The following is a 22618-nucleotide window of genomic DNA, read 5'->3' as shown; positions in this document are numbered from 1 at the left end:
TTTCACGATTTACACTGGACTCAGACAGTTGGCGTACACTGATTCCGTCCTGGGAGGGGGGCGGGGGTTACAGGGTGGCAGCAGGAAGGTTCAAAAATGGCTCTGAGCACTATGGGACTTAACATCTGTGATCATCAGTCCCCTAGAACTTAGAACTACTTAAACCTAACTAACCTAAGGACATCACACACATCCATGCCCGAGGCAGGATTCGAACCTGCGACCGTAGCAGTCCCGCGGTTCCGGACTGAGCGCCTGAACCGCTAGACCACCGCGGCCGGCAGGCGGCAGGAAGGGCATCTGGCCATCCCTACAAGTAACATTTCCAAATCCGTTGTAACCACGCCGACCGTGCGATCAATGCGGGACTATGGCGAAAAAAAAAAAAAAAAAAAAAAGTTGAATACCTTCTGCAGTGAGACGAGACAAATAGCTGTCAGAGGACAGAATGCCTCATATCTCAATAAATATTCTTTCCATACATGTGAGTAAACGACTTGTTTTTCAGTTCTGACCATTCCTGCCTCCTGCAAGAATATGGGATACATAATAAGAATGATCTGTTTTCCTGACAATGTCTGTTGGCGGCACAACTCTTGGCTGCGACTATCCGCACATGCCGTCACACAGTGCCGGAACGGCCAGCAGAGACTGTTGCGGCGCGGGCTGGTGCAAACCGGCAGTTTTATGATGGCCGTGAATCACGGGTCGGAGCCAGATGACGCCGTGGAAGTGACGGCGAGGGGCCGCCAAATCACGCCGCCGTATTTACCGCAGTATAAAACACTCGCAGCAGCTGTACCAGCTACCAGATCGTACTGCACACTGCAATGAGAAACCTACGACTTTCACCCCATGTATCCTGCTTATTGGATGAAAATACCGAATGTAACTGCGGAAAAGTATTAAACTGTAAACGTAAGACTTTCCCTCGATGCATTGCACACCTGGAAAGGCCTTAGTGGCCGTTTCGTCCAGCCTTTACAAAGAAATGGTACCGAATTAGTCTATTAATTCAAAATAAAATCACAGATTCATGCAGGAGGGGAAATTAAAATATTTGGGTGCATTTTAATAAGTCAAGAAACCCAGTCTGCCAAATCCCATGACGCGCGGGATTAGCCGAGCGGTCTTGGGCGCTGCAGTCACGGACCGTGCGGCTGATCCCGGCGGAGGTTCGAGTCCTCCCTCGGGCATGGGTGTGTGTGTTTGTTCTTAGGATAATTTAGGTTAAGTAGTGTGTAAGCTTAGGGACTGATGACCTTAGCAGTTAAGTCCCATAAGATTTCACACACATTTGAACATTTCTCTCTATCGTGGTCCTACCGGTGTGTTGCTGAAGTATGTGGTTATCGGATGGTGAGGTCAAAATAGTTTTGATCACTGACAAGCATCCTGTTTAAGGAAGTCCTGAAACCGCGCGAATCATTGAAGATGGGAGTAGTTTAGTTGAAAAATGGCTTCATCGCCACGCTAGCGCAGAGAAAAACCTTGTTTTTGTGGGAGTGTCAGACTGGCACTACTTTAGAATGGCCAACCTAAAGGTCCCCATACATATCTATACTTACCGAGCGGGTCAGCCCCAACCCACTCGCCTGTCTGTGGGTGATGTCCACATGGTCGGGTCCATGGTCCAGGCCCGGCGGTTCCACCAGTAGATGTAAATGTCTTGTGACTAGGGCCTCCCGTCGGGTAGACCGTTTGCCAGGTGCAGGTCTTTCGATTTGACGCCACTTCGGCGACTTGCGCGCCGATGGGGATGAAATGATGATGATTAGGACAACACAACACCCAGTCCCTGAGCGGAGAAAATCTCCGACCCAGCCGGGAATCGAACCCGGGCCCTTAGGATCGACATTTTTTCGTTTTGACCACTCACTTACCGGGGGCGGACACCGGTAAACCTCTATCTGCTTAGTGTGATAGTTACCTGTCAGCCCATACTCCACTGGTACAGCCAGGTAGGAACTGCCAAGAGGTTGCCTGTGCCCACATACAGTTGGGTTGGTCAGCGGGTCACTGGTGTGGGTGGCGACTGGGTTGATGGACCATTCAGGGCGTGAAAAGGCACCTTAAAAGCCCCTATACATATGCAGACTGGTCCAACAACACACCAAGTGGGTCAGCCCTGACGCACTCGCCTGTGTGTGGATGATGGGCTTGCAGTCAAGTATGTGGACCAAATCAGTTGATTCCACTGTCCAGCCTCCACCTGCTTAGTGCAACTGCTACCTGCCAGCCCATAATACATTAGTATAACGAGGTATGGTCTGCCAAGCAGTCTCAGGTGTCACGACTTTTTTTTGTTTTGGTTGGATGACCAGCCAGGTTGTGAATGGGCACCTTAATGGCCCACATGCACAGGCAAACTGGTCCACTAACACACTTGTCATGTGGGACAGCCTCGACCCACACGCCTATGTGTGGGTAATGGGCTCACAGTCGGGTCTATGGTCTGGATCTATCGACTCCTCTGTTGAGCCTGCACCTGCTTAACCTGACCACTACCTACCAGCTCATACTCCAACGGTAAAGCCAGTTAGGATCTGACAAGTGGTCACTGGTGTCCACACACAGTCAGAGGGTCATGGCTGTCGTTGGCAAGTGGGTCGGCAGACCAATCGGGCTGTCAATGAGCGCCTAAAAGCTAGGGATTGCACCCACTCCTCCACCGATAAAGTGACAGAAAGGAGCACCACCATAGCCTCCCCAGTGCTATAAAAACACATAAATGAAAGGAGGCAAATTAGCTGCAACGAGAATATGTCTATGACGCATAACTGCTAGTGACAATAGTTTTCAGAGATAAGAATACATCGCTTAAATCATACGATGTAAACTACCCTGTATTATAATGCAAACCATTATTCCTTGTCTTCTGCTTTCGTGAAGAAACTATTCTGCTAGCAAATACGAATAATGCTCTTCGTTCCTCACAGGCAGTATTAATTATCCCCATACAATTAACTAAAGTGACAATGGATTGTGTAGCAGACACTACAAACAAGAAAATGATAACAGCCCTAGCTAAACTCAATTAATTCCCGTGTATTATTGGCCACACAGTGTGCGGTTACAGGCGGTGTGCAAAAATACATAAACACCAAAAACACAACATATTACTACGCCTAATACGGTGTGGGAAAGCTGTTGGCAGTTGTATCGGACCCTATTAATACGAGGGAGTGTACGGTTTTCAAGGGAATCTTAGACCATTATTTTTGCATAGTAGTGGAAAATTCAGATAATCATGATGGAGATAGAGAGCGATTGCGCACCCTTCTCTCCAAACTAGACCACAAAGTCTCAATAATATTGAGATCTTGTGACGTGGTGGCCCAGGGAGATGCGTCAACTCATCTTCGTGCTCGCAGAATCAGTCCTTGGCGATTCGACTTACGTGAACAGGGGCTCTGTCTTATTGGAACACAGTATCGCTATTGGGGAGGAAACATTGTAGAGTGGGATGGGCCTGATCAGCCTAAGTGGTAACATAATCCTTGGAAGGATTGCTGAATAAACATAGGGTCCATTGAGTACCACGATGTGGCTGTCCAAATGCTCACCGAACCCCAGTCATGTTTCACTCATTGGATGTAAACTCGGCCAGAAGTTGGAGAGAGTGGGAAGCAAGACTAAGCCGCCCAAATGACATTCTTCCATTGCAATGTAAGTAGGCTGTTTAGGTTTTTATACTGGTAACGCCACGTAGCCCCCTGTATGAAAATCACTGGCTGTGCTGTGTGCAGTATGTGGCTGGTTGGCATTGCTGTAATATTCGCTATTGTAGTGTTGGGCAGTTGGATGTGAACAGTGCGCAGCGTTCGCAGTTGGAGGTGAGCCGCCAGCAGTGGTGGATGTGGGGAGAGAGATGACGAAGTTTTGAGAGCGGATGATCTGGACGTGTGTCCGTCATAAAAAGGAAATTGGTAAGACTGGATGTCATGAAGTGATATATACGAGGCCTGTTCAGAAAGTAAGCTCCGATTGATTACCAAATTGAAACCACAGTGAACATCAGAAATGTTTTACTTGTAACAATTAGCTACACCTTTCAGCTACTTCTCTACGTAGTCGCCGTTCTGACTTAGACTTTTGTCATAGCGTTGTACCAACTTTTCAATAGCCTCATCATAGAAGGCAGCCGCCAGTGCTTTCCGCCAATTCTCCACGCTGGCCTACACCTCGTTGTCTGTGTCAAAATGTTGTCTTCAAAGACAGCGGTTCATGTGACCAGAGATGAAACTCAGGGGGAGACAATTGCGGACTGTATTGTGGGTAATCTAACATTTCCATTTGAAAACGATGCAGGAGCATCTTCATTGCCCCTGCAGAATGCGGCTGAGAATTGTCGTGAAGACGAAACAGCACGACAGTTATGTAATGTTAGCTGCATAGCTTCAGGCGAAATTTCTCACCAGGCCCTCGTACTTGGCGGCAGACACTATTTTCTAGACATCTTTACGCACTCACTGCGAGCTCAGAAATGAGAAGAGCGACGTGATGCTAACTGGGGTTATACTAGAGACACTACCCAACACATCTGTGCAAGCTTTATCGGATTTTCATAGTCGTTTCCATTTCGCGACCGATCGGAGCTTACTTTCTGAACGCCCCTCATATATATATATATATATATATATATATATATATATATATATATATATATATATATATATATGACTTTTGAACACTATTAAGGTACATACATTGTTTGTTCTCTATCAACTGCGCAACGCTACGCACTGTTCACATCCAACTGCCCAACACTACAATAGCGAATATTACAACAATGCCACCCAGCCACAGACTGCACACAGCACAGCCAGTGATTTTCATACAGAGCTCTACGTGGCGTTACCAATATAAAAACCTAAACAGCCTACTTACAGCAATACTGTCCAGATTTTATGCCTTCGGTACAACGGTGTCCTGTTACGAGCATTTGCATCTCTGACGAGTGATTCTGGAATTCCAGTTCGCCCTGCAGTTCCCGGCTTACGGAGCTCCCTTCGTGTTGTGTTGGTGCTGACAGAGTTTGTGAATTCGCCATTCAGTTTGGCGCTAACTTTCGCAGATGTCATCCTCTAATTTTTCGTCTCAATCCCTTTCAATGACCGTTCGTCACAGAAAATTAACATATAATTTCGTCCGAGTGGTGGCTTAGATGATGCTGTTCCTCCGCTTAAGCCGTATGCGGTAAAAATCTTCGGTACCGTGTCTCTAGAAACACCAACCACTCCGGCTCATTTGGTTATGGAAGGAAGCCAAGGTTTGAATACACTTAGCTCCGACATAATGCACTAACAACTACGCAAAACGTGGTTCTGACCACGACTGACACTTTCAACCTATTCAGCACATTGCACAGATGTCGTTCGTGGTCACGTACAACAGCGTAATCTGCAGTCTTGACTAGCATCTGCATTTATGAATTATGATCAAGCATTTCTCACTGTGTTTCCATATTTTTGTCCATCCCCTGTGTATAGCAACTGTTCAAACGCAATTGTCACAAAAAGCGGTAAAATGATCAAACAGTAATAAAGAACAAAGTAAAACGCTAATCTACTGAAGTCTGATCATTATTGTTGTGGTCGTCAGTCCAAAAGCGGTTTGCTGCAGTTCTGCACGCTAGTCTATCCTGTGCAGACCCCTGCGTCTCTCAATAACTACTGCAACCTACATCCATGTGAAACGGCTTACTGTAGTCAAGGCTTGGCCTTCCTCTGCAGTTTTCTTCTGCCAGCCAACCATTCAAAATTAACCATCCCTTGATGACTTAGATTTTTTTCTATCAACCGATCTCTTTCTTTTAGTCATGTTGTGTAACAAATTTCATTTCTCCCCGAATTGATTCAGTACTCCTCCTTTACTTAACCGATCTACTCATCTAATCTTCACCATTCCCTCGGACATGCGTGCATGCATCCGTGCATATGCAGTGCCTGTATTATTCCGAATTACGATGTAAAATTCCTACAGAGATGCATGCGTGCGTTGTATTTATCCGCCGACGCCGGGTAAGCGACTTTCAAATAAAATCTCGCCTCTATGGGAATATACATGATGGACGTACCAGTACAGGTTGTAGACACGTGATTGACGACATATGGGAGATTTAGTCTGGCCGTGAGTCGTGCTCGGACAGCCAAATGCCGGCATGGTAGCTCACTGTGTTCGGTCAGAGGGTTAGCTGCCCGCTCTAATAAAAAACTGAGTGAATGGATCAACGATGAGCCAGCCAATGTGACCGAGCGGTTCTAGGCGCTTCAGTCTGGAGCCGCGCTACCGCTACGGTCGCCGGTTCGAATCCTGCCTAGGGCATGGATGTGTGTGATGTCCTTAGGTTAGTTAGGTTTAAGTAGTTCTAAGTTCTAGGGGACTGATGACCTCAGATGTTAAGTCTCATAGTGCTCAGAGGAATTTGAACCATTTTTGATCAACGATGAACTTGGACAGGTGTAATGGGTCGTCCGCCCCGAGCAAATGCAACGAACAAAATGAGATCAGCAAAATAAAAAGAAATAAAATGGTAAGACAACCGCTCGAGATAAGCGGTTCGAGTCCCGGCCCGGCAAAAATTTTCGTTGTCCTCATTCCATCATACAGCAGGTGGTAGTCCATACTCGTAACTGCTGCGAATACATTTCATGTACTATTCACTCTGTTCAATTTATCTTCTAAGTCCTTTGCTGTTTCTGACAAGAGAGATACAGAACATGAAACAAATTAAGTAACTATTTTCTCAGTACTAAGGCATGAGGATATTTTTGATTGCTTTTTGATAAGCCATAGCGTATTGATGTAGTTTGGTCGCTGAATCCATGTTTGATCCCATATTTTTCCTACCACTAGAAGTTATCACAAATCGACTTCGTTATGAACTAGAAAATTAGCTACACATGTGTAATTGGAACGAAAAGTATTGCAATTTGTCGTCACCATCAAAGGTTTTATTAAATTTCTCTTCTTCTTTAAGGAAATAATTTAGCTTTACCTCCGATGCTGTACGTCCCGCTAAAGTGGTACCACCTTTCCATCAATTTAACGGCTTGTAAGCGCTCACTCTTGTTCCTTACTCAAATTTTCAATGAGACAATCAAGGTGACTGTTCAAAAAGTGGATCTTCGTATGATATATTAATCAGTGCAGCCACTGCCACCGAAATTTTAACTTGATAATATTATCGAATGTTATGGCACATGACCTTTAAAATCAGTAGAATGAATTTTTAAATATTAAGGATTCGTTGCAAATAAATAAATAAATAAATAAATGACAGGTGACCTGTTCCTTTTTGTTATCACTCTAGCTTCCAGGATACTAAAAACCACAAGAAGAAGCCACTTTCATTAAACATATTTTCATCGTAGAGCTGTCTAATTACTACATTTACCTGTTTTTGAACTTTTTAGTAATCTGCACTACCTCCGTAGTCCAACCCACACAGCAGCGCATGCCCCTCTGGGACTAGCGGCACTCCCTCAGGCGACAGGTGTTGTCCGTCATTCATCATCTCCGTAATATTCAAGTAGGAATTCTTCGAACGAGGTAGTCGGACTCAATCTGTACTTTCTAAAAGTAGAAGTGGATCATTAGACAGTGTCATATTTTCAACGAAGTTATTTTCATAGCTGGTTATCTGTAGAATCAACGATCTTTGGCAGACTACTTCAAACACATACCGTCAACTTCGTTTTACGAAATCAGGCGCCCAGTGATGAACGATATGACACCGTGGAATGTTAATGCAGTGGCACTGCCGGCTTCGTGTCGCCGTATCCCAAGACTTGTTTTCGCCTCTTCTCGACCCTAGTGACTCTCGTCTAGGGCCTGTCAACCTGCCAGGGAACAGGGACATACTCCTGAATACTTACGTATCAGTACTTATTCCCCGTTCCACATTCATGCATACTTCGCGATTGAGAACCGTGTCACAAGTTAGGGATCTGCAAGATAGTTGATGTCTTGCCAAAGATGGTCTCGCTATAGTAGTGGACACGTTCTTGATACGCCTAACACTGTTTAGTCATCTTAGTCGGACTAAACCTGCACTTCATAGTTAAGAAAGAGGTCTGCCTGTCTGCCTCACCAATATCCAGATTCCAGGCAGAAAAGATAAACACTCCACTTGGGATACAACGTAGCTGGGATAGAGTGATCCTTCCACACAAATAATTCAACCGTAGTTCTGAACATCCCTGAGCACTTAAACTAAAGACAGTAGCCGTGAACTGGACTTGAGTTTTCTATGTTTATTGGCGTTAGCAATATGCATTATTACTTAAAAAGTTGGCAATAAAGATGCACAAGGATCTACTATTTGATGATTCAGAACATCTGGCTTTACATCGAATCAGTGCTTACATCTACACCCCGCAATTCACCTTAAAAGCCGACCAGGGTGGCCGAGCGGTTCTGTGCGCTACAGTCTGGAGCCGCGCGACCGCTACGGTCGCAGGTTCGAATCCTGCCTCGTGCATGGATGTGTGTGATGTCCTTTGGTTAGTTAGGTTTAAGTAGTTCTAAGTTCTAGGGGACTGATGACCTCAGAAGTTAAGTCCTATAGTGCTCAGGGTCATTTGATCCATTTCACCTTAAAATGTACGGTAGAGGGCACTTGATCCGCCACATTCATTCTCCCCAATTCTGCTCTGTTCGCAAATGGTACGTGGCACAAACGAATGTCGGTTCAGCCTCCGTGTTAGTTCGAGATTCATTAATTTAATGTCATAGTAATTTCGTGATGTTTCTCAAGAGCAAATGATACACAAACTGACAAAAAAAAAAAAAATGTAAAGCACCCTGAAGGTGAGGAGGAGACGAAGTGAAACTTCGCGAATTGAGAGTCTGTGGAATGTTATTTCAATGATAACAAAATCGAGTCAAATTCACAAAGAGGTAGGCAGTATGAGTACACTTGTCCCTAAGACGAAGCATCCCCCTGGCGTCTACGCATGCACTGAATCGTTTGGGAAGGGTGTCATAAATCAGTTGTATCCTCTCCTAAGGTAAGCTGTCCCACCACTGTTGTAACTGGTCATTGATATTCTGGATACTGGCACAGGGATGGGGTAGCCCCGGTACTGGTCCCACACTTTTTCTGTCGCGGCCACACCTGAGGACCTTGATGACCACGGGATTACCCGAAATTCGCACAGACAGTTCATAGAGACACTTGTCATTTCTGGACGAGGGTTCTCCCATAGATGAATGGCACTAAGCTACTGGTCGCGTGAGAGTAAACATATGGCCATGATGTATCGTTGTGCCGACGGAGTTCCCTTAATCAGGAGACCTACCAGCCGTGACCTCAAGTCGTATCCGCCGACTCTTTATACCACTACGCCAGGAGTATCACCGCTGTGACTCCCCACAACAATGGAATAATGGGGTCTCTCCCCAGGACGCCGCTTTAACCGCCGACGATGGCCATCCGAGATAGTGCAGATCCACGATTCATCGCTGAACACAGTAAGACGCCGTTCATCAGCAGTCCATACTTCCTGGTCATGGCACTACTGCAGACACCGCCGTTTGTGTTGTGTTGTTACCGTCAGGGCCAGTATTTGCCTACTTACGTTAGTCTCCGACCAATGGTGCGAAATGACACAGAATGTTGCATGGACTCTCGGATTAGATTAGATTAGATTCGTACTTGTTCCATAGATCATGAATACGACACTTCGTAATAATGTGGAACGTGTCAGGTTAATAAAAGGTACCTATACAAGATATTACATTACACAAAATTTGACTTGACACTCAATATTTTTAATTTTTTTTGTGGGGGTTTGGAAATTACCCACTTACTATATCCATAAATTCATGTAATGAGTAGAAGGAGTTGGCTTTAAGAAATTCTTTTAATTTCCTTTTAAATGCTATATGGCTATCTGTCAGACTTTTGATGCTATTAGGTAAGTGACCAAAGACTTTTGTGGCAGCATAATTTACCCCCTTCTGAGCCAAAGTTAGATGTAACCTTGAGTAGTGAAGATCGTCCTTTCTCCTAGTGTTGTAGCCATGTACACTGCTATTACTTTTGAATTCGTTCGGGTTGTTAATAACAAATTTCATAAGTGAATATATATATTGTGAGGCTACAGTGAAGACCTCTAGCTCTTTAAATAAGTGTCTGCAGGATGATCTTGGATGAGCTCCAGCAGTTATTCTGATTACACGCTTTTGTTCAATGAATACTCTTTTACTCAATGATGAGTTACCCCAGAATACGATGGCATGCGAAAGCAGAGAATGAAAATTGGCGTGGTAAGCTAATTTACTCAAATGTATATCACCAAAATTTGCAATGACCCTAATAGCATAAGTAGCTGAACTCAAACGTTTCAGCACATCCTCAGTATGTTTTTTTCCAGTTCAACCCCTCATCAATGCATACACCTAGAAATTTTGAATATTCTACCTTAGCTACCGATTTCTAATCGAAGTCTATATTTATTAATGGTGTCATTCCATTTACTGTGTGGAACTGTATATAGTGTGTTTTGTCAAAGTTTAATGAGAGCCCATTTGCTGAGAACCACTTAAAGATTCCCCGAAAAACATCGTTTACAATTTCACCAGTTAATTCTTTTCTGTTGGGTGTGATAGCTATACTTGTACCATCGGCAAAAAGTACCAGTTTTGCAACTTCGTGAATAAAGAATGGCAAGTCATTAATATATATTAAGAACAACAGAGGACCCAAGACCGAACCTTGTGGCACCCCATTCTTGATTGTTCCCCAGTTTGAGAAATCACCAGTTTTTTGCATATTATGTGAACTGTTAATTTCAACTTTCTGCACTCTTCCAGTTAGGTATGATTTAAATCATTTGAGCGCTGTCCCATTCATACCACAGTACTTGAGCTTATCTAGAAGCATTCCATGATTTACACAATCAAAAGCCTTCGATAGATCACAAAAATCCCAACTGGTGACTTCCGGTTACTCAGAGCATTTAATATTTCGTTAGTGAAAGTATATATAGCATTTTCCGTTGAAAAACCCTTCTGGAAACCAAACTGACATTTTGTTGAAACTTTATTTTTACAAAGGTGTGAAGCTACTCTACAATACATTACTTTTTCAAGAATTTAGGACAAGGCAGTCAGAAGAGAGATTGGGCGGTAGTTGTTGACATCAGACGTATCCCCTTTTTTACGTAGTGTTTTAACAATGACATACTTCAGTCTATGGTAGGCGCAGATGTGATGGAGCTATGATGTGCTTAATGCACAATACGGCGATCCTCCCTTGTGGTGGTCACATCTGTCAGAACCTTGAGGACGTAGTCGAACATTGGGCGACTTGTAGATCTGAATGCACAATGTTGCACAATACTACGAGCTGACCAAATTGAGACCCACAATGAGGCCCGTTTCAAACTCTGTGAGGTGCTCATAACGGTGTCTCACACGTGTACGGCGCATCTCCGTTTCCTTCAAAGTGATCACTCAGCATCTGATGCTGTTCATGCTCCTTATACAGGGTGGTTCAGGAGGAACGTCGCATAATTTGTGAGATGATTCTACATGTCGACATAAATCGAAAAAATGCTATGAACATGTGTCTGACTTTCTGTCGTTATGCAACTGGGGCGAGTTGAGGGCTACACACATCCAAGGCAAGTACGGACATTACTTACCGAAATGCTGGGTTGGACAGAATAATGGTGGTGCAGATGGCTGATCCATCCTACAAGAGTTGTTCAAAACGTCCCCAATCAATCTCAATGAGTCGAACATCACCTCAACAGGCTCTGATGCGGGCAAGAGCGTTGCTAATCTGAGCGACAAGTTCTTCAAGTGTATCCACCTTCGTAGTGTATGCATCCCCCTTTAACCAATCCAATAAGCAGAATTATAATGGGGTTAGGTCGGGTGATCTGACAGGCCAGTTAGTGGATCTGGCACGGCCAATCCACCGTCGAGGAAGCTTATCTGGTACAACGAATCGGTGATCCATCATGTTGCAAGTACATTTGCCATCGTTGGTCTAGTGCCACGTCTTAAGAAACTGCAGACAGGTTTTCTATAAAAAAATGTGTGTATGGTGCGGCTGTCATGCAATCTGGCAGGAACACAGGCCCTATCACCAGGCCATCAGTCATACCTCACCAGACGTTCATTGAGAACCTAACTTGGAATATTGTTTCCCTAGTGTACTGCCAACCCTTCACAAAATTGTTGTCTACTAACTAAGTCACCTGGATGCAGATGTTGCACAGGCTGCACATGGAATATGTAGAAGACCTCAGAATATAACTTACGCCACACTCGCATTTGTGGAATATCGAGCTGACGGCCAATCCAGTGTGTACTGGTGATGGGACTCCGTTTTACCATTGCAATGTCTTATTCCCTAAACAGACTGAATGACCTCACATTCTGATGTTACATGTATACTGGGTATTGTTCTGGATTCAGGTATCGTTTGAAAACCTCCGTGAAATACCCTAGCACAGGGTGTTCGTCGATCAGGCAATCTGGTTTTTTTGTCACAGTTGCAAGGACATTGCCATTGAAGGACCCGTACACAAACAGCATGTCTGTGTATTCTGCAACAGTGAACATATGCAGCATGTTGCTATTCACGGACACAGTGGTCTTGCTAAATTAAACAGTCAAGCACGACACGCATACGGCCTCACGACTGCTAACTGATCCAATCCAGGATTGCACAGGGGGTCCACTTGCAGCTGTTGCCTCAGGGCGACATCACAGTGTGCCGTTGGCTGGAGAACCCCCACACCTCCTGTAGGATGGCTTAGTCATCTGTTCCACCAATACTTTGTCTACCACAGCGCCTACACGGCATTACGGTAAAAATATTCACACTTACCATCATATTGATTCATGGATGTATGTTGCCTTCCACCCACGCTAGTTCTGTCGAAAATCAGACCCTTGTTCGCAGGACTTTTTCGCTTCATTTTCACATGTAGAATGACCTCACAAATTATGTGACATTCCTCCTGAATCATTTTGTATACCCTACCTGTCCTGGCTCCAATACTAAACACAAACCACAGAATTGAATTGTGGCAGCCGTTCCTACTGGCACAGAGAATTGCAACTCTCATCATTTAAATACCAGCCGACAGTGTGTACGTGTACGAGATTACGTTCACATCCGACCATATCTTTTTTTGTCAGGAAGGTTATGTTACTCGGATTTCCTTGGAAATAACATCCTCAAAATTTTAATAGCAAACCTTCCCTTTATTCACCACGCCATTCTTCCGCTTAATGGGATGAGCTTGACGATGACACTCTCGCTCTTACTAAACGAACCTGTGATAAAATTTGTCACACATCTCTGTTAAGGAATTAATTAGTTTTACACTTTCACTGCATTTTCTCCTCCATAAATGTGCTAAATAACAGGCGCGGCAGTGAAACGGGCGATTTTGAAACCTCCACCAGCGCTACAGATTTATTCACAGCAATATACAACAAATACAACAAGAATTTACATCTCTTGCAATTTAAAATGCACATCACTTGAAAATGACGTCACGTGGGTGGAAATTATTTCCTTCACATACATTTCAAGTCTTTTACGGAACTCAGACATCATATCATGCAAGACTGGTACTGGAGTTATTCCTTCCGAATTTGATCCTCCATTTCCTGGATGGTGTGTGGTAGATTACACCGGAAGATTTGAGCTTTCAAATGACCCCAAAGGAAGAACTCACACGCTGAAGGGTCAGGGGATCTTGGAGGCCAGGAAATGTCCCAGTTTTGGAGATCAGATGACCGGGAAATATTTTCTCCAGCGCGTTAATGGACTGCAGCGAGGTATGCATGTGGCCCCGCCTTGTTGAAAGACTGTATTTACATTCACAGGGAGGTAAGCAAGCTGTCGCACTAGAAAATCGTCCAACATGTGAACGCAACGTTCTGTATTCACAGTAAGAGCATTGTCGCGATCGTCTAAAAAAATTAATGCTCTTCATTCTAAAACATATACGCCGCACCATACTAGCGCTTTCTGACTGTGTAGTGGCGTTTCATGAAGCATTTCAGGAGTCTCACCTGACCAGTGTCTGAACCTTGTTTGTTAACAAAACTTGACACACAGAAATTGGTCTCATCGCTCATGATCAGATTGTCGCACAGGCCTGGATTGTCGTTGATGAGTTCCATAACTCTCGGCAAAAGTTCAGTTTCTTTGGTAACTTGTCCACCTCCAGTTTTTGCACTGTCTGTTCTTCGCAAGTGTCGTACTGCAGTATCTTGTGCAATATTCGCCATTCACTGCGATCCACTATGTCAAGTTGCAGCCCATTCTTGTGTGCAGAACGCCTGAGACTTCGGCTGAAGGCTTTTTCCACTCTTGCAACATTCTTTGGTGGTCACAGGAGTTTTGCACTTCCACCTACCTTTCGCATGATATCATACGTTTCCTCAACGTTATATACCCACACTTTGATAGCATGTGCCGACGGGACTGGGGGATGACGTGCGAGAGTAAAATGTGTACGAAATACTCGTACACGTTGTGCGGCTACGTAGCTATCGTTGTTTTCGAAAAACGCCCTTACAGCAACAGCACGCTGTTCACCGATGCCATCTCGACGAAACGTCGATATCAGAGTCAATGGCATAGGTTTGTTGTCTAGATTGCGCACTCCCGCTTTCATGGTTCGTTACGTAACATGGTACTCCCAGGCTTCCCATGTCGCCCATTTGACTGCCGCACGTGTTACGTCTGAAGCACCAAGGACTGTTGCTAGCATGACGCGTCATCTGAGAGATGAGCAACTACACTGTTGAATCCAACCACAATACTGGACACAGAGGTGGCACCACGTCGTCTTTCAGATGAGTTTCGGGTCGGCTTACACACCACGATGGACATGTGCGTGTGGAGGTTTCGAGGTGAAGAAACGTTGTCAGATTGCATTCGTTACCATCATAAGCACCCTGCACCTGTCGTGCTGCTATGGGGTACCAGTGACTATGCCGGCCGGGGTGGCCTAGCAGTTATAGGCGCTACAGTCTGGAACCGCGCGACCGCTACGGTCGCAGGTTCGAATCCTGCCTCGGGCATGGATGTGTGTGATGTCCTTAGGTTAGTTAGGTTTAAGTAATTCTAAGTTCTAGTGGACTGATGACCTCAGAAGTTAAGTCCCATAGTGCTCAGAGCCATTTGTACCATTTTTGAACCAGTGGCTATGCAACTCGGACACTTCTGACTGGCACAGCAGATAATCTGAATAGGCGTTACGTTTATGACGTGTTAAGTCCGACGGTAGTGCTCTGCCTTTCAGGTCTTCGTGCAATTATCTTTCAATAAGATAACGAAAGACCGCACGCTCCGTTTGACTGTTGTTCTGGCCAACATGTTCTGTAGATTTCTGAAAACATGAGCTGTGGCTTGACGTGAGACTGGCACGCCACCAGTTATCAGCCACTACGCTGACGAACTCTAGCACAGAGTTCAAGCAGCACGGAATGAGGTACCCTTATCTGACATCTAGACTTTATTCGATTCCACACCCAGTGGATTTACAGCCTTTGCTGTAACTAGAAGTAGCAGCTCTAGATTCTAAATTTCCCACCGTGTATACTCCCAAATCACCTACAAATTTAATTGTGAGGTGTGGCTGTAAAATAACGGGACTGATGCTGCACACAGTGAGTATGCATGCACCAAAAATGAAACACCAGTAGTTTTGAAGCGTGAAGCCTTCTCAGCGAATGTGTCATCTCTGGTGTCTGTAGACAAATCAGTGTAACCGCGGCCTTCTTTTGTGCAAGACCTGTTTATTTTATTTTGCCGGAAAAATGGTAAGTGTAATAGCACAGCTACGAACTGTCGTGATGTTTCACATTAAAATTGGAGAAATGCTGAAATCTATACTTTACTTTGTAAAGGAAGTGTATGGCGAACGCTATTTATCACATATGCGAGTTTTTGAGTGGCTTAAGCGTTTCCAAGATGGCGGAGAACATACTGAAGATGACACCGAGTGCGAAAAAAGCTCGAATGAGCACATCAAAATTCAAAGCGGTGATTATTCTTTTCGATATTAATGGCATTGCGTATCTTTACTATATTCCAGAAGGCCAGACTGTTAATCAACGTTACTACCTTAAGGTTCATGCTCAAATAAGAAAAAAAAAGATCCGCATCGTGGAAGAATAAGTTATGGATTCTAAATGAAGACAACGGACCGGCTCATGCCGCATTGTCTGTTAAGACGTTTCTAGCCAAGCAGAGCATCCCAGCCTTAGAATACCCACCTTATTGGCCTGACCGGGCGCCGTGTGACTTTTATCGATTTCCCAAGGTCAAACTGCAAGATTTGAGTCCTTTGAAGCAGTAAGGGAAAAAAGCGGCGCGTGTCATCAAGGAGCCCGCAGGGGAAGGCTTCCAGCAGTGTTTCGATCAATGGAAAATTCACATGGTTTCGTTGTAGGAATAGAACAGGGGCATATATTGAGGGTGACAGTAACTAAATACGTATGTTTCCGAAACACAATGTTTCACAGCAATGTCTCGTTACTTTAAAGCCAGATGTCATTTTCTTACTGTTACACTGTCCACCCACAGGAAGCAAAATTTCTTGATTTCTATCATTCCGGATGTTGCAGTTTTAATGACCGACAGTGAATGTTGTACATAGTTTTGTCCTTTTATCTGTTGCATAGAGGACTGAAAACGGCAAAGGCTCGTTTAAGCCCGGTTCGCACCTCCGACTTTCTGGCCATAATCAACTTATCATTGTGCGTCAATGACGTCAATAATCAACTGAGTGTACCGAGTGTGGAGGTCAAAAACCTTGAATATGTTGCAGACTGCGCACACGCGGAAACAAGGGACTGTGACTTCGCCTATTAACATAGGAAGTTAACCTAATCTCATCGAACTCATTCCTGTCGTAATAATGTATTTTAAGTTTTCTTAATCTTTATTTTGTTGTTTGCTCTGTTTTCATGACATATTGTGTCCGCCCCTGGCAGCTGAGTGGTCTGCGCCACGGAATGTCGTACCGAACGGCCCGGGTTCGATTCCCGGTTGGGTCGGTGACTTTCTCCGCTCAGGAACTGGGTGTTGTGTTGTCCTTATCATCCTCATTTCATTCCCATCGACGCGCAAGTCGCCGAAGTGGCGACAACTCGAAAGACTTGCACCAAACGAACGGTTTACCCGATGGGAGACCCTAGCCACAAGGCATTTCCATGGCATATTGTGAAGGTTTCTCGATGGACCTGTATTTTTCCTGTTAATGTATTTCCACAAGAGAGATGAACTGTCTGAGAGCAATCAGGTATCTAAGTTTTACAATATTTGCGCGAAGGAAAAGCCTACGCTGTGCGTAAGCAAGAATGTCAGTGGATAAATGTAATACTGAAAATTGTTTGAACAGTGAAAGTCATATCCGTTTCACGAGGAAAATAGTAATGGTATTAGACACTTCGAAAGAAATCAAGACATAAAGGATAAAGCAAAAATGCGCTGTTTACTGCCTTATAAATCCATACATACTGTAAGAATGTATTTATTAATATGTGTGTGTGTGTGTGTGTGTGTGTGTGTGTGTGTGTGTGTGTGTGTGTGTCTTCCACATCTCCTCCTAAACCACTGGACCAATTTTAAGGGAACTTGGTACACATGTCATTTACTGTCAGGTGACAATCGCTGTCTACGTAAGACCCACCTACCTATCAAAAGGGTAAGGGTGGGGGAGAAAAATCAGTGTAGGCCGCGACATGTGAATTCCCAGCCTTTATTCATTGAGAATAAGATCACCTAGTGACTTGGAACAAACTTTGCGTATAATTTAGAATCTTTAAGTAATTCTTTCTCGTTGACAATCCATAAAAAATGATAAAATGAAGAATCATTTACTACTTTTCCCCCGTTCACGCAGTAAGAGTACAACATGAAGCATGGCGTTATAATTTATTACTTCTTTACTATCACCTGTATTCGCGACATATTTTACAGATAGTGTGTACATATACCACTGAATGTAAGTGCAAAATCGTATCATTGTACGACTCATAGTTCATGAGCTATGACGTCATAAACATTCATCGCATGGCCAGATGCTGTGTATGCAGGCATGGACACACAACTATAAATAAATACCTGGACAACGATGGGTTTCTTCTCTAGTATTACATAAAACTGAGATGCTTTGAAATGTTTGGATGACGCTTTTCTTACTCTTTCAGTTCTCAGGAGCGTGGAAAATCAGCCATACAACATTTTGTCAAAATTATCCGCTATGATTTTTGTTTTGTCAATACTAAGTTATGTTGTCATTCTTGCTCTTACGACACGCACTATTTTGGCGCTGTATTTTAAAAGAAAACGACTGTTCGTGACAGACGAGACTTAGTACAGGAATAACGCCAGAGGCAGAGTAGACTCACTTGCCACGAATAGTCGATTGAGACAAGCAATTCGTTCGAGTAACAAGGGCTCTAAAACCGTGGCGGCGCCTTTCTCAGTTCGCCGAGGCAGCTGTGTGAAAGTGTGACGTTTCTGCTGGCAGGGCCGCGGGCAGTCACGTGGTGCTGGACCCGACCATGATCTGCAAGAAGACGCGGCGGCTGCGCGGCCGGCTGGCCGAGATCTGCCGCAAGGAGCCGGCGCTGCTCAAGGAGATCTCCAAGGGGGTGGCGCTGGGCACGCGCGAGTGCCAATTCCAGTTCCGCAACCGCCGCTGGAACTGCACCGCCGTGCGCCGCAGCCTGCGCAAGGTGCTGATGAGAGGTGCGTACACGCAGTGTGTCTGCACCTGGCGGAGTGCGTGCCGCACCGCGGGTATTTCGTGCAGGGCTGTGTCAGCTTCTGTATCAGCACTAGTCACAAACATTAGGGAAGGTAGAGAAGGTTCCCCACTCCACTCCACAACGACAGGAGGTAGGTAGGCTACATGCAGCGTGGAAGAAGATGGACTAGCACAGGCAGTGGAGACTCTACATCTACATCTACATCTACGTATATACTCCGCTAGCCACCAAGCGGTGTGTGGCGGAGGGCACAATTCGCGCCAAAGTCATATTTCACCCCCCCCCCTCCCCGCCCCACCTCTCCGCCCACCGTCAAACTCTGGGAGGTTGTAGGGGACATCAAAATAAATATTTTTCCCTAATGTCATTTTTTCCTATGAGGAGTATTTAAACCGGTAGAGGAAGATTTCTCTGGCGGCAAATTAATTAAACCATCAAACACTTTTCCATTTTTTTATGTCCAAGAGACAATACATTAACACAACCCAATTTCAGTTACAGTACATTTTCAAAAATGCCTCCATTGACACGTAAACAAAGGTTACACGCCCGCATCTCGTGGTCATGCGGTAGCGTTCTCGCTTCCCACGCCCGGGTTCCCGGGTTCGATTCCCGGCGGGGTCAGGGATTTTCTCTGCCTCGTGATGGCTGGGTGTTGTGTGCTGTCCTTAGGTTAATTAGGTTTAAGTAGTTCTAAGTTCTAGGGGACTGATGACCGTAGATGTTAAGTCCCATAGTGCTCAGAGCCGTTAAAAAAAAAAAAAAAAAAAAAAAAAAGTTTACACTGTCGGATCATGTTGTGTCTGACACGTGTAAAAACCACAGGTGTATCCTGAATTCTTCCTGCTGCTTCTACTACTATCTGAGCAATCAGATCCTCTTCTGATGCAACAGGAGTTGCATAAACAAGGTTGCGCATTTCTCCCCACACAAAAAAGTCCAGAGGGGACATATCTGGGGATCGAGCAGGCCATGGTACAGGACCACCTCTGCCAGTCCACGTTTCTGGGAACCGTCGGTCCAGAAATCGACGCACACGATGACTGATATGTGCCGGCGCCCCGTCATGTTGGAACCACATGCGTTGTCTTGTAGGGAGCGGGACGTCTTCCAGCAATTCTGGCAATGCTCTGGCGAGAAAATTGTAATAGTGCCTGCCATTTAATGGCCTAGGTAGCAGATACGGTCCAATTAAACAGTCCCCAACAACACCGACCCACACACTGACGAAGAACCGCACTTAATGAGCGCTAGTAACTGTGGCATGTGGGTTATCCTCACTCAAAACATGCGAATTGTGCATGTTGAAGACTCCATCACGCCCGAGCGTTGCTTCGTCGGTAAAAACACAGAGGATGGAAATGTAGGATGCATTTCACACTGTTCCAGGTACCACTGCGAAAACTGTCTGGGTGGCTAATCAACTGGTCCCAGGTTGCGGACACGCTGTAAGTGAAATGGACGTAACAATTGCTCTCGAAGGACTGTTCTTACATTCGTCTGATTCGTCCCCATGTTACGTCCAATTCCACGAGTGCTGATTGAAGGATCCCGTTCCACATACTGCAAGACAGCTTCCTCAAATTGCAGCATTCTTACCGTGCGACAGCGTCCCTGTCCAGGTAATCTGCTAAATGACCCGGTCTCACGCAGACGTTGGTACACAGCAGCAAAGGTCGTATGATGCGGGATACGGCGATTAGGATATTGTTTTCGATAAACTGGCTATGCAGCTCGTCTATTGTGGTGCGCTACGTAGTACGCACCAACCATATCAGTGTACTCACTCCAGGTGTATCGCTCCATTAGTAAACAGAGACAATGCACTACTACACTAGTGGACAGCAGTTGCCTACAACTGAAAAGCGTAATACGCCCTCTAACAACTGAAGAGCGTAATACGGCCTCCTCCGGTGTAAATAATCCTCATGAGAAAAAATGACATTAAGGAAAAATATTCGTTTTGATGTCCCCTACAACCTCCTAGAGTTTGTCGGTTTAAATACGTTTCACCCTGTATATGCTCTACATCCTCGGTGAAGATCGGATTCCGGAATTTAGTGAGCACCCCTTTTCGTTTAGCGCACCGTCTATCTGAAAGTGTGTCCCACTTCAAACTTTCTATAAGATTTGTAACGCTCTCGCGATGGCTAAATTTACCAGTCACGAATCTTGTCGCTCTTCTTTGGACCTTCTCAATATCTTGAATCAGACCCAACTGGTAGGGGTCCCATACAGACGAACAATACTCCAAGACTGAACGAACTAACGTATTGTGAGATATTTCCTTTGTTGAAGGACTGCATCGCTTCAGTATTCTACCAATAAACCGCAATCTAGAGTTTGCCTTACCCGTTACTTGTGTAATCTGATCATTCCATTCGAGATCATTTCGAATAGTCACACCCAGATACTTGACGGATGTTAACCGCTTCCAAAGACTGGGCATTTATTTTGTACCCGTACATTAATGGGGATTTTCGCCTTGTTATACGCAGTTGGTTACAGTTACTAATATTGAGAGATAACTGCCAGCCATTACACAACGCTTTTATTTTACGCAAATCCTCATTGATTTGTTCACAACTTTCATGTGATACTACTTTCCTGTAGACTACAGCATCATCGGCAAACAGTCTAATGCCGCTGTCAATACCATCAACCAGATCGTTTATGTAAATCGTAAAAAGCAGCGGACCTATTACGCTGCCCTGGGGCACACCTGAAGTTAACGCTTGTTTCTGTCGAAATCGCCCCGTTCAGGACGACATACTGCTCCCTGTCTGTCAGAAGACTTTCAGTCCAACCTCATATGTCATCTGATAGACCGTAAGCGCTCACTTTTTGGAGCAAGGGACAGTGCGGATATGAGTCGAACACCTTTCGGAAGTCGAGAAATATGGCACCAACTTGGGAGCCGGTATCTAGAGCCTGTTGTATATCATGCACAAAGAGGGTCAGCTGTGTCTCGCATGACCGCTGTTTCCTAAAACCGTGCTCGTTTCTGCAGATGAGCTTCTCAGAGTCTACAAAGGTCATTATGTCTGAACACAAAATGTGATCCATGATTCTACAACAAATCGATGTCTGTGAAATTGTCCGGTAATTATGTGCATCCGATTTTCTACCCTTTTTATGGATTGTTATGACCTGGGCCTTCTTGCAGTCCCGTGGAACTTTCCGCTGTTCCAATGATCTCTGATAGATGATGGATAAGAATGGTGCTATATTTGTAGCATAGTCAACATAAAATCTTACGGGGATACCGTCTGGGCCAGATGCCTTCCTGGCGTCTAAGGATCTTAACTGTGTTACAATCCCAGATACACTAAACACTATGTCAACCATCCTTGCTTTTGTTCAATAACTGAAAAGGGGGGATGGTGCTGCAGTCCTCTACTGTAAACGTGTTTTTGAAAGCTAAGTTTAGAATTTCGGCCTTCTGTTTATCATCATCAGTTACATTACCCGTACTGTCAGCAAAAGAAGGTATTGAATTATTTGTAGCGTTCGTAGATTTTACGTACGACCAAAATTTTTGGGGTTATTTTTAGAATTTTCAGATAAACTATTGCTTTCAAATTCGTTAAAAGAACCTCTCATTGTCCTTCTGACAGGTGCTTTCATTTCGCATGATTTAGGTTTGTCAGCAGGGCAGTTATTACGTTTAAAACGACTGTGCAAAATTCTCTGCTTTTTCAGCAACTTCCTAATATGATTGTTGTACCAAGATGGTTCCTTTCCCTCCCCTATATTTTTGCTAGGCACATACTTCTGCAGGACTCCCACACAAAGAGGTGGTAACGTGAATAACGTTAAACTTGAACTATTAATACGAGGGGCGTTCAATAAG

The 22618-nt window shown here is 44.7% G+C and overlaps 1 protein-coding gene across 1 annotated transcript in view; it reads left to right on the top strand.

The window, feature by feature from the left end:
* Nucleotides 1–22618, top strand: part of LOC124594535 (protein Wnt-6) — a 609760-nt gene that overhangs the window by 424521 nt on the left and 162621 nt on the right. Inside the window, exon 2 of the mRNA XM_047132908.1 lies at nt 18525–18745. Within this exon, the coding sequence (XP_046988864.1) occupies nt 18525–18745 (221 nt within the window). The remainder of the gene's footprint in view (nt 1–18524; nt 18746–22618) is intronic.

This window comes from Schistocerca americana, chromosome 2 (assembly GCF_021461395.2).
Source record: "Schistocerca americana isolate TAMUIC-IGC-003095 chromosome 2, iqSchAmer2.1, whole genome shotgun sequence".
Classification (NCBI taxonomy): Eukaryota; Metazoa; Arthropoda; class Insecta; order Orthoptera; family Acrididae; genus Schistocerca; species Schistocerca americana.
The sequence above is the reverse complement of the archived record's forward strand: the minus strand, read 5'-3'. Positions and strand labels throughout refer to the sequence as shown.